Genomic DNA, 17,552 nt, shown 5'->3' with positions numbered 1-17,552 from the left:
TGACCGATTTAATTGATATAGGCGTAACTTTTTAAATTTTTGATGAAATGCTTTGAAACTTATAATATAAGGATATATTAGTAGCATAGACAATATGACATGGTCAAAATAGCAAGATCTCACGCGCATGCACGTGGGCTTTGCTCCGATTGGCTGAAACTAAAGTCTCAATATCTTTCTTGTTTATTGACGAAATCCTTTGAAATTTTGAAAATAGCCATGCATTAGGATATCCTACAACATGATATATAGCAATTATCATGAAAACACGTGCATGCACGTGCGCTGCAATCTGATTGGCTTAAACTTTAAATAGCTATAACTCCCTTGATTTTTAACCAAACAGGATGGGATTTGGAACATAGATAGATATACTGGACTACTACAAGAAAATATGGTCACCATGCACATGCATACACGTGCATGTACGTGCACTGCAATCTGATTGGCTGAAACTTTAAACAGCTATAACTCCCTTGGTTTTCAACCAAACGGGGTGGGATTTAGAACATAGATAGATGTAACGGACATCTACAGGAAGGTATGGTCACCATGCTCATGTATGCACGTGCGTGCACGTGAAATGAGCAAAATCAAAAAAACACTTGAATGAGCGTATCTTTTTAATACTTTTGGATTAAATACTTTAATATTAAGTATATTAAAATATATAGATTGTGTAGACAAGATGATATGGTCATTACGCACATGCATTTACATGCGCACGCGTGCAATGCTAAAATTTGATGAACTTTGTACACTTCTTGGTAAACGTTTTTAAGTCTCAAATGCATCAAGTTTGTCTTATTTAATGAAGCATCCAGGGAATATGGCACCAAAAGGGAGTTGGGGCCGGAGCGTTTGGGGAACATCTGTAACGGTCCCCGTTACAATTAGCACTAGTTATTATTATTTTTCTTCTTCCTGGGTACTTATTTGTCCGGGAGTGATCTTGTAAACTACACATCTGACTTAGGTAAAACCTTTTTAGGGTTAGTAGGCATGTTATGTAGATTTGCGGAATGAAGGTCATTTTGCGCGCACGTGCTTGCTAGAGCGTGCACGTGCAACATGTGAAATGACCGATTTAATTGAAATAGGCGTAACTTTTTACATTTTTGATGAAATGCTTTGAAACTCATAATATAAGGATATATTAGTAGCATATGCAATGTGACATGGTCAAAATTGCAAGATCTCACGCGCATGCATGTGCACTTCGCTCTGATTGGCTGAAACTAAAGTCTCTATATCTTTCTTGTTTTTTGACGAAATCCCTTGACATTTTGAACATAGTCATACATTAGGATATCCTACAACGTGATATATAGCAATTATCATGAAAACACGTGCATGCACGTGCGCTGCAATCTGATTGGCTGAAACTTTAAATAGCTATAACTCCCTTGATTTTCAACCAAACAGGATGGGATTTGGATCATAGATAGATATAATGGACCTCTACAAGAAGGTATGGTTACCATGCACATGCATACACGTGTGTGTACATGTGCTGCAATTTGATTGGCTGAAATTTTAAACAGCTATAACTCCCTTGGTTTTCAACCAAACGAGGTGGGATTTAGAATATAGATAGATGTAATGGACTTCTAAAGGAAGGTAGTACTATGCTCATGTATGCACGTAGGTGCACGTGAAATGAGTAAAATAAAAAATACACTTGAATGAGCGTATTTTTAAATACTTTTGGATTAAATACTTTAATATTTAGTATATTAAAATATATAGATTCTGTAGACAATATGATACGGTCATTACGCACATGCATTCACAAGCGCACGCGTGCAATGCTAAAATTTGAATGAACTTGGTACACTTCTGGGTAAACGCTGTTAAAGTCTCAAATGCATAGAGTTTGTCTTATTTAATGAAGCTTACAGGGGATATGGCACCAAAAGGGAGTTGGGGAGCGTTTGGGGAACATCTGTAACGGTCCCCGTTACAATTAGCACTAGTTATTATTTTTCTTCTTCCTGGGAAAATTTTGTCCACGAGTGATCTCGTAAACTATACATCTGACTAAGGTAAAATGTTTTTAGGGTCAGTAGACATGTTATGTAGATTTGCCAAACAAAGGTCATTTTGCGCGCACGTGCTTGCAAGAGCGCGCACGTGCAACACATGAAATGACCAATATAATGGATATTGCTGTAACTTTTCTTTTTTTTTGATGAATTTTTTTGAAACTCATAATGTAAGGATACATTAGTAGTATAGACTAGATGGCATGGTCAAAATAGCAAGATCTCACGCGCATGCACGTGCGCTTCGCTCTGATTGGCTGAAACTAAAGTCTCAATATCTTTCTTGTTTCTTGTCATAATCTTTTGAAATTTTGAACGTAGTCCAACATTATGAAGATCTACAGCATGATATATAAAAATTTTCATGAAAGCATGCGCATGCGCGCGTGCTGCAATCTGATTGGCTGAAACTTTAAATGGTAATATCTCCTTTGTTTTTTGACGAAATGCTTTGAAATTTAAAACAAAGTCATGCATTAGGATATCCTAAAATATGATATAGAAAAAAAATCATGAAATCACGCGCATGCACGTGTGCTGCAATCTGATTGGCTGAATCTTTATATGGCTATATCTCCTTTGTTTTTTGACGAAATGTTGGAATTTTAAAATATAGTCATTCATTTAAATATCCTTCAATACGATAAAGATAAAAATTTATGAAATCACGCGCATGCATGTGTGCTGCAATCTGATTGGCTGAAACTTCAAATGGCTATAACTCCCTTGTTTTTCAACCAAACAGGATGGGATTTAGTACATAGATAAATATAAGGGACTCCTACAAGAAGGCATAGTCATTATGCACGTGCATGCACGTGAAATGAGTAAAATTAAAAATACATTCGAAAGAGTGTATTTTTTAAAACTTTTGGATTAAATGCTTTTATATGAAGTATATTAATATTTTAGATATTGTAGACAAGATAATATGGTCGTTACGCACATGAACACGCTTGCAATGCCTATTTTTAAATATATTTTGTATTTTTCTGGGAAGACCTTGATTAAGTCTAAATTTCATAAAGTATTTCTCATTTAATAGAGATTACAGGGAATATGGCAGTTGGAGTTGGGGAGCGTTTGGGGAACATCTGTAACGGTCCCCGTTACAATTAGCACTAGTTTGTTTTGATTCACTTATCCAAATCATCATAATTTTTTTTATATATGCATGAAATTAGTATGCCGTTAGATGTTGAGTTGCAAAAAAAAAATGCAACAAAAAGAGATGTTGTGACAACGAAAAAGAGATATTTAAGCAGATGCCTATTTTAGTCTAATACAATAAGATAAATCATATAATTTGACTTTTATAAGGTTGACTAATTTGAAATGTCGATATAGATATCTTCACAGTTTATTAAAATTTGATGACATTATTGTACATGACAAAGTATCTAATATGTAGGGTGCAAGTAAAAATTACTAACATTCAACTGAAGACTATTTTCGAAAAACTTACATAAAATTTAAACGGTTTGCTTTCCAATAAATGTTTGATAACAAATTCATCATTATTCTTCTTTCTTTTCTATTTCAGTTTCAAATCCTGGTGAGTATTTTTAAATCACAGTACATGTACAATTAAATCATCACATATCTTTCAAGTAATCAAGTATACTTTACCTAAATCCAAATATTTAACAGTGTGTAGAACTGCCCTTGGTTTGGCTAGCGGGGCCATTACAGATAGTATGATATCTGTGTCATCGTCAGCGGCAGGGAAAACAAAAGATAAGGTCCGATACAACTGCTGTACAGGTAAAACATTACTATATTTCCATATAATAAGATTTATCTGAAGAATTCCGCCTATACAGAATATTAAATACAATCAATGCACCATACAGAAGAAGAAAATGGAGCGTGGTGTCCAGCATCCAGCGACCACCAGCCTTGGCTTGAAGTCAGTTTTCCTAAACCTATGGCCGTGTCTGGTTTGAATTTTCGTCACCCCAGTCAAAAAGATTCACACACGTTCCCTAGCATGTACATGGAGACTTTTGAACTGGAATTCATATCTGCTATAGATCCCATCAGAGAATGGCGTAGCTTTCATATGGTATACATATACTTAGGATAGTTGTATATTATTGTCAATAATAATTAATGAGTTAAGATGAGATAGCACTTTAAATTTCTTTAGCACATACCCTCAATTTACAACTCCACGTTATACTACAATATCGGAGTGAATCCATACATCGTCACAGATGCTATTAGAATTTATCCAGAAACTTACCATACAGCAGCTTGTTTTAGAATGGAGGTCATTGGGTGCGATCCAGCAGGTAATACTTCTGCTTTATTAGTATTAGTATAAGTATTACATCTTTTGAGTAAATTAATATTAAAGCCATATATGGCGTAACTGATCAAAAAATATATTTTTGAAAAATACAAAATTAGTAAAGAAATATAATTAATACATTTAAATTAAAACTTTTCATACAATTCTGAACACGGAAAACGCCTCGTTTCTACTAATAATACGATTTTATCTTCTCTGTAATGTGTTATTTAAATCTTTAGTATTTTCTTCCGAGTCGGAGAAAATTCCAATAATCCAAATTAAATTGTGATATCTTTATAACGCAATTGACTTAGATTTTGTAATTTACAGAAAAGTTCTATCTTTATATAAAGTAATAAAACAAATAATACGTTCTTATGATTTTGAGCCTGATAATTTTCATTGTACATACGCCATCTATGGCTTTAAGCATACCCCTTTTCAAAACTGTATTACATATACGAAAATAGTTTTGACTACATGTATATTTTAATTCTGTTTATATTGTAGGTCTTTGTAATAGAAATTTCTGTAAGAACGGAGGGACATGTGTTGGAGTCGATGTTTGCAAATGTCCTCCTGGATTCTATGGGGACAGATGTGATAAACAAAGTAAGTCTGCTTTCTTAAGTAACAAAATGGCATTCAAACGGTTGAAAGTGTAGAATCATTGAGCTTTTCTCTCGTGCTTTTTTCTTTACAGCTTCAAATATGGTGCACCTTAATTTAGGATTTACACAAATAATACAGAATGTTATTCACACAAGCTTGCAAACTACGTTTAACATTCACGGAACTGCAACCCTTGTTAACAGTGTTTTTGGAAAGGCAATAAACCTAACAGGGAACAGTTATATCACAGTCAACAACACGGGATTCAACGCCTGTCTTAAGAACATTGACACGTGTTCGTCTGGTTTTACTCTTGCGATTAACGTGAATCTTCATCAACTTACTGATAACACGTACATTGTATCCAGTGGCGGAGACCTTCAGAATCACAAGGGGATAGCTCTCTTATACCAAAATAATAAACTACATTTTATTGTTACAACATCATCAAAACAGTGGATCATATCGGTACCAAATACCCTGACCTTGAATGTCTGGCACAAGATCGAGCTCTCCTGGAGCCAGACATCCGGGTCTTTACTTGTTATTGATAATAACCTAGCTGGTTCTGTAAGCCAACCACAACCAACAGTGGCTCATCAGGTCATGCCACTTACAATAGGATACGGCTATCATAATCACGTGTCCATCTCTATGACCGTCAGTGGAGTGCAAACTTTTGATTCTCATAGGGAAAACCTTATGATTAATGGATTGGTTACTAGTAAGTATTACTATTTTTTTTATTTTAACTGAGATAGATTAGAAATTATATGAATAAATTTCCTTCAAATAATTACATTTTAGCTCCTATTCCAACCACGGCAGAACAAACAACATCCACTGCATCGATTACAACAAAAACAGGTAAGAAAATTCATTTACTAATTTAAATATCATTCTATTTGTTAACCATCATTGTTACACGATGCATAAATCTGATTGACTTTAGGCCAAGCCACAACTGCTTCCTGTGGTCAGCAGACGTTAGATTTTACTTTCAATAAAATTGAAGGAAACGTATTAATCACGCCTTCATACAATTTTACTGTCCATGGCAATCCACGTTTAACGTCTGAGCAAAATGGAAAAGCAATAATTCTCGAACTCCTGAGAGATGGCCAGTATGTAGAACTGCCAAATTACGGACTAGAATGTATCCAAGATATGACGAAATGTGATCATGGGTTTACACTGAGTGCTGAGATCAAACTTAAGGACATGAATTCCACCGACAAGCGATACATACTCTCCAGCGGAGGGGATCAAGTTGGAGCAAGCGGCCTGGCTGTCTACCTCTGGCACGGTGACCTTATTTGTTCTACAAAGAAAGATAATGTTTTATGGAGTACTAGACATAAACTGGATGTTAATGCTGGAGAATGGCACGTTTACCAAGTTTCTTGGAACAAAAAAGACGGGTTTATAGTTTACTTAGATGGAAAAGTATTCATGTCTCATTCAATCCAATTACCAAACCCCGCTCAGCCTACAGTATATCCCCTGTATATAGCAAATGCCCCAAACAGCACATACTCTTCCACACAAATGGATGTTAGGAATCTGTTCACGTGGTCTGCATCACGTGACTCTCTCATCGGACAAGGATGTATAACCGGTACAGAACGTAGATTTTATTAATTATATATCATAATATGGAAATCCATTACTCTTCTGATAAAGAAAATTTTAAAAAATATCAATTACACGTATATTGATACTCTTGCGTACTTTCAATACAATTACTTCAGTGGGTATATTTAGATATTTATTCATTGAAACAGAGTACAGATACAATTACTTCAGTGGGTATATTAAGATATTTATTCATTGAAACAGAGTACAGCACTGTTCCTCAGTCATCAAGCACACACTTCTCCAAAATCTTTGTTACAATATCAACAACTCCAACAACAACACCAGTGCAATCAACAACGAGTGATACAAGTAAAGTTCATTTCTTCACTAACATAAATAACTAGGGCTAATATTATAACAGGAATCGTTACAGATTTTCCCAAAACGCTCCCCAACTCCTTTTCGGTGCTTTATTTCCATAAAGCTTCATTTAACAAGGCACATTTTATGCATTTTAGACTTTAACAACTTTTTTTCCCTGAAATATACCAAGTATATTGCAATTTTTGGCATTGCAAGCACGCGTATATCTGAATGCATATCATATACCACATCAACGCTATTGATAAATCTTATTATTCTCTCAAAAAGTAGAAAAATTACGAATAAATCAAGTATGAATTATATTACAGCGAATTGGACAACGTTATTGATGATGTCTTCAAATAAGCCCTTGGTATTGATTTCTACAGACATAATAAAAAACACCAGTAAGTCTTATTTAAAAGTGTATCTTAAAGATTTATAAGCATTAGATACGACAACCATTTAAAAAAAAATAAAGTTTTTTAATTTTTCATTCTTACTTTTCCTGAATGTTTTTTTAGCTCACCTGAGCCGAAGGCTCAAGTGAGCTTTTCTGATCAAAATTTGTCCGTTGTCTGTCGTCGTTGTAGTCGTTGTAGTCGTTGTTGTCGTCGTTGTCGTAAACTTTTCACATTTTCATCTTCTTCTCAAGAACCACTGGGCCAATTTCAACCAAACTTGCTACAAAGTATCCTTGGGTAAAGGGAATTCAAGTTTGTTCAAATGAAGGGCCACGCCCTTTTCCAAGGGGAGATAATCATGATTAAGAGAAAAATTATTGGCATTTTTAAAAAATCTTCTTCTCAAGAACCACTGGGCCAGGAAAGATGAAACTCATGTGGAATCATCCTCAGGTAGTGTAGATTCAAGTTTGTTCAAGTCATGACCCCCGGGGGTAGGGCGGGGCCAAAATTGCCGATCAAAGTTTGACATAGGAATATATAGGAAAAATCTTTCAAAATCTTCTTCTCAAGAACCACTGAACCAGGAAAAATGAAACTCATGTGGTGTCATTCTCAGGTAGTGTAGATTCAAATTTGTTCAAGTCATGACCCCCGGGGGTAGGGCGGGGCCAAAATGGCCGATCAAAGTTTGACATAGGAATATATAGGAAAAATCTTTAAAAATCTTCTTCTCAAGAACCACTGGGCCAGGAAAAATGAAACTCATGTGGTATCATCCTCAGGTAGTGTAGATTCAAGTTTGTTCAAGTCATGACCCCCGGGGGTAGGGCGGGGCCAAAATGGCCGATCAAAGTTTGACATAGGAATATATATTAGGAAAAATCTTTAAAAATCTTCTTCTCAAGAACCACTGGGCCAGGAAAGATGAAACTCATGTGGTATCATCCTCAGGCAGTGTAGATTCAAGTTTGTTCAAGTCATGACCCCCGGGGGTAGGGCGGGGCCAAAATGGCCGATCAAAGTTTGACATAGGAATATATAGGAAAAATCTTTAAAAATCTTCTTCTCAAGAACCACTGGGCCAGGAAAAATGAAACTCATGTGGTATCATCCTCAGGTAGTGTAGATTCAAGTTTGTTCAAGTCATGATCCCCGGGGGTAGGGCGGGGCGAAAATGGCCGATCAAATTTTGACATAGGAATATATAGGAAAAATCTTTAAAAATCTTCTCAAGAACCACTGGGCCAGGAAAAATGAAACTCATGTGGTATCATCCTCAGGTAGTGTAGATTCAAGTTTGTTCAAGTCATGACCCCCGGGGGTAGGGCGGGGCCAAAATGGCCGATCAAAGTTTGACATAGGAATATACAGGAAAAATCTTTCAAAATCTTCTTCTCAAGAACCACTGGGCCAGGAAAAATGAAACTCATGTGGTATCATCCTCAGGTAGTGTAGATTCAAGTTTGTTCAAGTCATGACCCCCGGGGGTAGGGCGGGGCCAAAATGGCCGATCAAAGTTTGACATAGGAATATATAGGAAAAATCTTTAAAAATCTTCTTCTCAAGAACCACTGGGCCAGGAAAAATGAAACTCATGTGGTATCATCCTCAGGTAGTGTAGATTCAAGTTTGTTCAAGTCATGACCCCCGGGGGTAGGGCGGGCCAAAATGGCCGATCGAAGTTTGACATAGGAATATATAGGAAAAATCTTCTTCTCAAGAACCATTGAAACAGGAAAGATGAAACTCATGTGAAATTATCCTCAGGTAGTGTAGACTGAAGTTTGTTCAAGTCATGGCCCCGAGGTAAGGGTGTGGCCAAAATGGCCGACCAAAGTTTTACATAGAAATATATAGGGAAACCTTTTTAAATCTTCTTTTCAAGTACTTCAAAGCCAGAATTAGTAATATTTGTATGGAATCATCCTCAGGTAATGTAGATTCTAGTTCGTTCAAATTATGATCCCCTTGGGGGTTAAAATTCAACCCCCCAACTTAAATTAACTTTCAGTTCTGATCTGATATGTGTTTTTCCTAGCTGATGTGCTCAGGTGAGCGCTGTGGCCCCTGGGCCTCTTGTTTAATTTCTGGTGCATTTTTTTAATGTTCAGACACATTATAATGCACCTGTTTATTTTGAATATTTTTATTTAAGTATTGTTTTATTTGTGTATTATTGCTTCTCTATTGCTCTCAACTGCATTGCAACTTTCCTAACTTTTATCGCGAATCGCGAACGATCGATTGTTTGAATTATATCTGCGATGGAATCTTTAAGGTAAGTGTATTCTTCTTCGATAAATTTTTATCTTGCACAATTTTTAAAATCAATTTTGTATCACAAATATAGAGTTTTTAAAATTAATCATACTAATAGTAGTTATTTTACCTTTTTCATGTAATTTTTTATTCACTACATGTTTTTATGATTATGTTTTCTTTCCAGCCAGATGACAACCACTGCTTTACAGTTCAGACATTAATATTTCTCTGACCTTACTCGATTCTAAGAAACATTCTCTCTTTATGTCTATTGTGCGTCTGTGAGTTTGTTGACCTTCTATTTATTCATATAAATACTCGTATATTACTTCATGATTTTACAAAATTATACAACAAAAATATAGTTAGTATCAGTACAATTTAGACAAAAAGACACTTAAAATTATGGAGGAATTATACTTAATTATGTCGTTTTAAACGAGTTATGTTTCTTATCATGAACCTTAGTACCTCTATTCATTTCCCAAATTAATTAATCTTTTTTGTTAGAATGAGAAATATAGTCTAAGAAAATATTTTAGGGGTTATTGCCAAGAAATTCCTACCTAAATTATAGTTATTTCAGATGAAAGTAATTTTTTTCTCCAGACACTAAAAGTAGACTCCACCCCATCAACAAATCAGCCACAGACAATATTTTAGGGGTTATTGCCAAGAAAATCCTACCTAAATTATAGTTATTTCAGATGAAAGTAAATTTCTTCTCCAGACACTAAAAGTAGACTTCGCCCCATCAACAAATCAGCCACAGACTGGACTATAATGTAATCACGAGTACGAAGAACAACATGCGTAAATAATGACATACAAGACGTGTACTTTGTTAATTAATTAATACACTTAAAAATTTGAAACTTACAGCAAATTGGCTTTCATTCATTGTGGCTTTTAGATATATTGTGGACTTATGTTTAACAAATTATTTAAAATGAAGCAAAAGTTCCCGTCCTTGTGCTTCATTATAAGTTTCTTTCACTATATATGAAGTAATGCATTTTATTCTTGTGAATCTCAGCTTTCATGACTTTTTAATGGTACGTATATCCCTACTTATTTTTCTAAAATAAAATTTTAGTATGATGAAATTTGCTAATTACTAATGCATGAAATTAGAAAAAAAGACACATGAGATTTTATTTTCATTCGTTTGTTCTGTTTTTCAGAATGGATATAATAGGGGCAAATACTACCTAGAACGGCAATCAGTGGAACTGCCTAACATTTTTTACAGGGAAAAACGTGTTTTTAAATTCTTCAGTGAAAAATTGTTACTTATGAAAATAGATACTCATATGTGAAAAATATTTAATGCATGTGTATATCATTTATTAATAAAGTGTTTTCTAGAAAGCTTTTTGCTGTGGCCTTCAACCTTTACGAGTAGATATACATGTTATGACATTTTATCTGTAAAAAATAAAAATATTCATTTTCATTATTCGTTGATTTGATATAGCCAGTAGATTTTAAAGTAAAGGATACCCAAGAGTTTGATTCCTATAATTAAAAATAAAATATCCAAATATGAAACATGTATGTCAGATTTTTGGCTTATCTAAGCATTTAAAAGCACTGGGATAAATTGATCAATTGCTTTTACGTTGCGATTTATCAAAATATTGACGCGAAAGCCACATAGTATGTTTTATTTTTTTCATATATGTGATTTTAAATAAATTTTGCTTTATATGAGTACAAAAAAGGTCTGATAATAATAATTCGCAATGGGAACCCATGGAATATAAAGGTATGTTTACTAATCAATAAATCCACGTTTTAAATGGAACAAGAGGCCCATGGGCCACATCGCTCACCTGAGCACTGTGGCTAGGAAAAAGTAGAAATTGGTTTATTATTGAAAAGTTTAACTCCAAAAGTAGTCCCGTGACCAATCATTGCTTTGCTATTCTTGAAAAGAAATTTTTAAAAATGTTTCTATATATTTCTATGCAAAAATTTTATTGGCCATTTTGGCCCCGCCCTACCCCTGGGGGTCATGATTTGAACAAACATGAATCTACACTACCTGAGGATGCTTCCATATTAATATGATCAGTTATAGCTTTGCTTTTCTTGAGAAGAAGATTTTTAAAGAATTTTCCTATATATTTCTATATAAAACTTTGTTCGGCCATTTTGATCCCACCCTACTCCTGGGGGTCATGATTTGAACAAACTTGAATCTACACTACCTGAGAATGCTACCATATAAGTTTCAGCTTTCCTGGCACAGTGGTTCTTTAGAAGAAGATTTTTTAAGAATTTTCCTATATCTTTCTATGCAAAACTTGGATTCGGCCTATTGTGGCCCCGCCCTACCCCGGGGGGTCATGATTTGAACAAACTTGAATCTACATTACCTGAGGATGCTTCCATTTAAGTTTCATCTTTCCTGGCACAGTGGTTCTTGAGAAGAAGATTCTTAAAGAATTTTCATATATATTTCTTTGTAAAACTTTGGTCGGCCATTGTGGCCCCGCCCTACCCCTGGGGGTCATGATTTGCACAAATTTGAATCTACACTACCTGAGGATGCTTCCGTATAAGTTTCAGCTTTTCTGGTACAGTAGTTCTTGAGAAGAAGATTTTTAAAGAATTTTTCTATATCTTTCTATGTAAAACTTTGGTCGGCCATTGTGGCCCCGCCCTACCCCCGGGGGTCATGATTTGAACAAACTTGAATCTACACTATCTGAGAATGCTTCCATATAAGTTTCAGCTTTCCTGGCACAGTGGTTCCTGAGAAGAAGATTTTTAAAACATACCACCAATTTTTTATTAATTCCCAATTATCTCCCCTTGAATGAGGGCGTGGCCCTTCATTTGAACAAACTTGAATCCCCTTTACCCAAGGATGCTTTGTGGCAAGTTTGGTTAAAATTGGTCCAGCGGTTCTTGAGAAGAAGTCGAAAATGTGAAAAGTTTACAGACAGACAGACAGACAGACGGACAGACGGAATACAGACAAAATGTGATCAGAAAAGCTCACTTGAGCCTTCGGCTCAGGTGAGCTAATAAAAGGATAGTTTATGCACATTTTTCAAACATTCTTTGAAATTGTGTCAAACAGTCGAGGTCCTATGATAAATATTCTAAGATCTAATACCGATATTTTTCAAAATATTTTTATGCAAAGCAACAATTACATAAAAGAGGAGAAATAAACGTGTATGCTATAAAGAAATCTTAAACCAGTTCACAATGTTGATGTGGGATCAGGGACCATGGAGGAATAAGCATCACCTGTCGATCGGTAATCTAATTAAAATTAAATCCTTTACAGCGACATAACAAATGACAGAAGTGTAGATGATCTAATTTTAAATAAGCTTAAACGACAGGTCATCATTTGTCATAATTGGACAAAGAGAAAAAAAATCGTAATCATTTTCGAGTGTAAATAAATACCTAAAGATTTGTATGAAAACATCTGTCAACATTTGACTTCATTTGATTTTATTTGCTGACAAGATCATTGTATCAACCATATATACATGTGCTTTGCGAAATGTTCGTTTAAAGAAGACCATGCTTTTCTTGCTTTGTCAACGTATTTGTTAATAACTTAGCTTGTAACCAAGCCGAATAAACGATATGGAGATAACGAACAGTATTCAATATCAAAGTCCATAAAGCAATACAAAATAGGAGCAGAGCAAACACGGACCTTCTAAACCTCAGAGTTGTGATCAGGGTCATGGAGGAATGATCATCCCCTGCCGACTGGTCAGACCTGCCGTATGCTCCTTGTCATGATCGGGAAATAACGGAAAAATCCGTGGTCAATTTAGTGTATAGATAATGGACTAACAATTTGTATGAAAAATGTCAGTCAGCATTTTACTAAATGATAAATTGTAAAGGTAATTGTATCGACCATAGAACTTACGAATTAATGACTTTATCAACAAATATATTAGAATTCGATATAACGAATGGTAGAAATTGTTAGAACGAATTTAATTCGTTATGACAATTTTTTGAATTCGTTATTACGAATTTAATTTGTCATAACAAATTTGTTAAATTCATTATAACGAATTCAAAAATTTGTTATAACAGATTATATTTGTTAAAACGAATTATAAAATTTGCTAAAACGAATTAAAAAAATGCAATAACGAATTAAATTCGTTTAAACAAATTCTAAAATTTGTTATAACGAATTAAAGTCGTTTAATCAAATTTGACTATTGGGGCCTTTAGGAAAGTATTTGTGAATTTGTTGTAACGAATTCAACAAATTCGTTATAACAAATTAATTTAATTTGGTATAACGAATTCAAATATTGTAATAACAATTTTTATTTGTTGTTACAAACTTTAGAATCTGTTTGAACGAAGTAATTAGTTATAACAAATTTAAGATATCTGTTGTAACAGATTTAATTCGTTGAAACGAATTCCAAAAATATTGTTATAATGAATTAAATTCTCTTTAACAAATTCGACAATTCGTTATATCGAATTCAAAAATATTTTTTGATAGGTCCTAAATGGGCTTCCGTATATTTGTATCCTGTTTTCTATGGATAAAGTACGGGGGCCCATTTAGGACCCATCAAAAATATTTTTGAATTCGTTATAACGATTTTCAGAATTCGTTATAACGAATTTAATTTGTTATAACAGACTCATTGAATTCGTTATAACGATTTTAATTTGTCATAACAGATTCATTGAATTCGTTATAACGAATTTGATTTGTTATAACAGATTTATTAAATTTGTTATAACGAATTTAATTTGTTATTACAGATTTATTGAATTCGTTATAACGAATTAAATTTGTTATTACAGATTTGTTGAATTCGTTATAACGAATTTAATCTGTTATTACAGATTTGGTGAATTTGTTATAAGTAATTCAAGAATTTGGTTACAACGAATTCAACAAATCTGTAATAACAGATTAAATTCGTTATAACGAATTCAACAAATCTGTTATAACAAATTAAATTCGTTATAACGAATTCAATAAATCTGTTGTAACAAATTAAATTCGTTATAACGAATTCTAAAAATTGTTATAACGAATTCATAAAATATGTTTTGATAGGTTCTAAATGGGTTTCCGTAATAAAGCATCGTCGATTTATTTATAATTAATTGTTGAGTAAAAGGCGGAAAATTTTATTGGCTCTTTCTTAATATATAATGTTATTAATTAAAAACATGCAATTGATTTAAATGTAAACAGTGGCATTAATCTACCATATTTCTAAAACCACAGGCGAGATTTCATGCCTCATGAAGGTTTTTAAAAATCCTCTCTATACTGCACACTAAAGAGTACTAATTGTATGGTATTTTTCTACATTCAGAATGATCTGTCCTTAGATATGAATTCAAATAAATGAAAATTTACATATATTACTAATTTTGTAATCAATTCCAAGTATTCTTCACTATTCAAAAGGCCAAGATGAATTCATTCAACATGTTATTCAGGTCTGGACAATTTCCAAATAAGGAAGTCAAGAGCGATAACCGTGAATTGCTATAAATTCCACAATAAACAAGGTGTTGTTATTCTGACCAATCAGATAACAGCATTTACAATGTATACAAACCCATGAGAAAAAAAATAAAACACGTGGTTTTATAGTTTTTTGCTCAAAAAAGTTTTTTGAACAATTTTTTTGTAAACTTTATGCATATTTAGGAATAATACAATATTTATGACAATTCTACCGTGAACAAACACGACTTGAAAGCTTAGAAAACGTTTTAAATGGGATTAAAAATCTCTCATTAGTAGGTAGCAGTCCCAAAAGTTCAACTTACGTTAAAAATTTGATACATGAATACGGAAAATTTTCAGTTTTTATAGCCTGACATAAAAATAGTTATGAATGGATGACAGTCTTAAATATTTTTTGAGTGTTTATATCAAAACCGTCCATGCAGTTTCTGGCATGCGATGCAAGATATTGGAATTTAGCGCATTCATGTACGAGATCTCTTTTCTCTACGTTTTGACGCCTTTCCTTATGCCCATTTTAAGTCTGCATAACTAAGTATTCGGCGCTCCTGAAATCCTTGATATTCTAAAACTACATGTATATATATTCCATACGATAAACACTTGTGTGAGGTGGATCTATACACATAAAATTTAAGTATCATCGATGAAAATCGGACGGCTAGGCGAAATTATATTTACCAACATATAGTATATTTTGGTAAATGTTATACTTGAACTTGATAAGAACTTTTGCTGGTGTTATTTATTCCTCCGAATGATTACATTGTAACATGCATTCTTTTTTTTCTTTATCAGGATAAAAATGTCAAGTTTGTTCACGGTAAATATGTGGTGAATACCTTATTCTTTAAAAGTTTTCATCTTACTTGTTAAGATTTTTTGTAAAAAAAAATCTTTTGGGGGAAAAACAAAACAAAAAAAAACAACGTGTTTTCTTTCTGTTCTTTAAAAATATGCTTTGGGGTGTGTAAAAATGTTGTTGTCTGATTGGACAGAAAAGTAATTACGTGTACATTATGTATATTTTTAGTAACTATTAGTTATTGTTCTTGCTTTCCGTTTTTGGAAATCGTTCAGACCTGTTATTTGCATGTATTTTCCCCAATGAAAGTAAACAACAGTGATTTCTGTTCATTTATACTGTGTTGATCTTGAACATTTGTTCTGAGGATAAATGCCACGTATCATATGTTGAAAATAAATTTAATAAAATAAATCAGCTCAATATTTACACCTTTATTCCAGATAATTTCTCAATGTCCAAAACATTTTACACTGGTGTAGAGAGGGTCCTTAAAGAATACATTTTGATGCCTAAGAATGAATAACTTGTAGACTTATATAGTACCACAATTAGTACAGAACATTTAAAAGATTCCGTTTCTTTGTTGAAAGTTCAATCATGATCGGTGTAATTATTCAACGCTTATGATGTTTCAGCAGACAAGTTTTATAAGTTTCCTGTTTGTTTATAGTGTAAGACTCAATATTACAATTTCATTTTAGAACAAACTGGTTTCCAATTAAACATGTACGTCTAAAATGCAACACATATCACTGTTCGTTTTCAAAAGGCAATATTCTTTAAAAATAAAATGTGCAGTCTTTAAAAACTTTAACTAGAAAACGGCTGCTGATAAACAACATAGAAGAGTGTAAACCATTGCAGATTTCTTAAACGGAAATTGATCAAGCATATGACTTTTCTACCGTTCATATGACCATTCCTCATTAAAAATTACAACACAGATTGTTGATATCATGCACAACTGTAATTTCAATAAAATTGGATGTAAGAAATCTTTTGAAAAATTATCTGATAATTACTGTTTGAAAAGTAATTATTTTTCTTCATGTACACTGAAATAGTTTTGAAAAGGAGGAAGTACTTATTTAGACATTTAGAATAGCAAAAGCGTACATTGTGTGGTCACTATAATGACCTTATCATCAAATATATATTGTAACATTTGGGTCGTATTTCTGGTATCATTTGACTATGGATTATTCAGTCTATTTGAGCAATACTTAGGCTAACGGCGGGTATGACCGGTCAACAGGGGATGCTTACTCCTCCTAGGCACCTGATCCCACCTCTGGAATTTCCAGGGGTCCATGTTTTATGCCCTGTTCATAGATTTGTATTGTTTATAGTTTCTTTCACTTCAAATATTGTTTGTTATGATCTCCATTTATTAGATTGTTGAATTTCAATTAAAGTAAATCGTCAGTTGTACAGAGAAGATATTTATTAATATTAAATATCTCAGTCGTGTTCCTTATAAATGTGACGATAACATTGACTTATCTGTTCTTATGTTCTCTAGACATTGTACAAACTTGAAGAAGGATAGGATAGTGATCTTTCATCCAGCAGAGATGAACAAATATGCGCACCTGCATATCGAATGTCATCAGAAGGCATTAGTCATAATAAATAAAAGATAGTGAACTTATTCATGTCCCAAAATTTCGAAGCT

The 17,552-nt window shown here is 33.5% G+C and overlaps 2 protein-coding genes across 2 annotated transcripts; both read left to right on the top strand.

Moving 5' to 3' along the window:
- The first annotated feature begins 3,595 nt into the window (after nucleotides 1-3,595).
- On the top strand, nucleotides 3,596-5,846 carry LOC134240829 (uncharacterized). Its single transcript, XM_062722903.1, has 7 exons — nucleotides 3,596-3,600; nucleotides 3,696-3,809; nucleotides 3,899-4,110; nucleotides 4,195-4,339; nucleotides 4,852-4,953; nucleotides 5,045-5,677; nucleotides 5,761-5,846. Exons 2-7 carry the CDS (start codon nucleotides 3,743-3,745, stop codon nucleotides 5,844-5,846), a joined length of 1,245 nt encoding a protein of 414 aa, XP_062578887.1. The 5' UTR covers nucleotides 3,596-3,600; nucleotides 3,696-3,742.
- A 92-nt stretch (nucleotides 5,847-5,938) lies between these two features.
- On the top strand, nucleotides 5,939-7,836 carry LOC134240828 (uncharacterized). Its single transcript, XM_062722902.1, has 3 exons — nucleotides 5,939-6,571; nucleotides 6,793-6,900; nucleotides 7,224-7,836. Exons 1-3 carry the CDS (start codon nucleotides 6,121-6,123, stop codon nucleotides 7,337-7,339), a joined length of 675 nt encoding a protein of 224 aa, XP_062578886.1. The 5' UTR covers nucleotides 5,939-6,120; the 3' UTR covers nucleotides 7,340-7,836.
- The last annotated feature ends 9,716 nt before the right edge of the window (nucleotides 7,837-17,552 follow it).

Source organism: Saccostrea cucullata, unplaced genomic scaffold (assembly GCF_032062105.1).
Source record: "Saccostrea cucullata isolate Sc308-1 unplaced genomic scaffold, CSIRO_AGI_Scuc_v1 ctg6434, whole genome shotgun sequence".
Classification (NCBI taxonomy): Eukaryota; Metazoa; Mollusca; class Bivalvia; order Ostreida; family Ostreidae; genus Saccostrea; species Saccostrea cuccullata.
Note: the sequence above shows the minus strand (reverse complement) of the source record. Positions and strands in the feature narration are given on the sequence as shown.

Bases quoted from the DNA above. Each gene is read 5' to 3' on its own strand.
- LOC134240829 (XM_062722903.1), top strand. From the start codon at position 3,743: ATGATATCTGTGTCATCGTCAGCGGCAGGGAAAACAAAAGATAAGGTC. The intron at 3,810-3,898 runs GTAAAACATTAC...TGCACCATACAG, and splicing joins CCGATACAACTGCTGTACAG to AAGAAGAAAATGGAGCGTGG. The intron at 4,111-4,194 runs GTATACATATAC...AAATTTCTTTAG, and splicing joins AATGGCGTAGCTTTCATATG to CACATACCCTCAATTTACAA.
- LOC134240828 (XM_062722902.1), top strand. From the start codon at position 6,121: ATGACGAAATGTGATCATGGGTTTACACTGAGTGCTGAGATCAAACTT. The intron at 6,572-6,792 runs GTACAGAACGTA...TCATTGAAACAG, and splicing joins CGGACAAGGATGTATAACCG to AGTACAGCACTGTTCCTCAG. The intron at 6,901-7,223 runs GTAAAGTTCATT...ATTATATTACAG, and splicing joins ATCAACAACGAGTGATACAA to CGAATTGGACAACGTTATTG.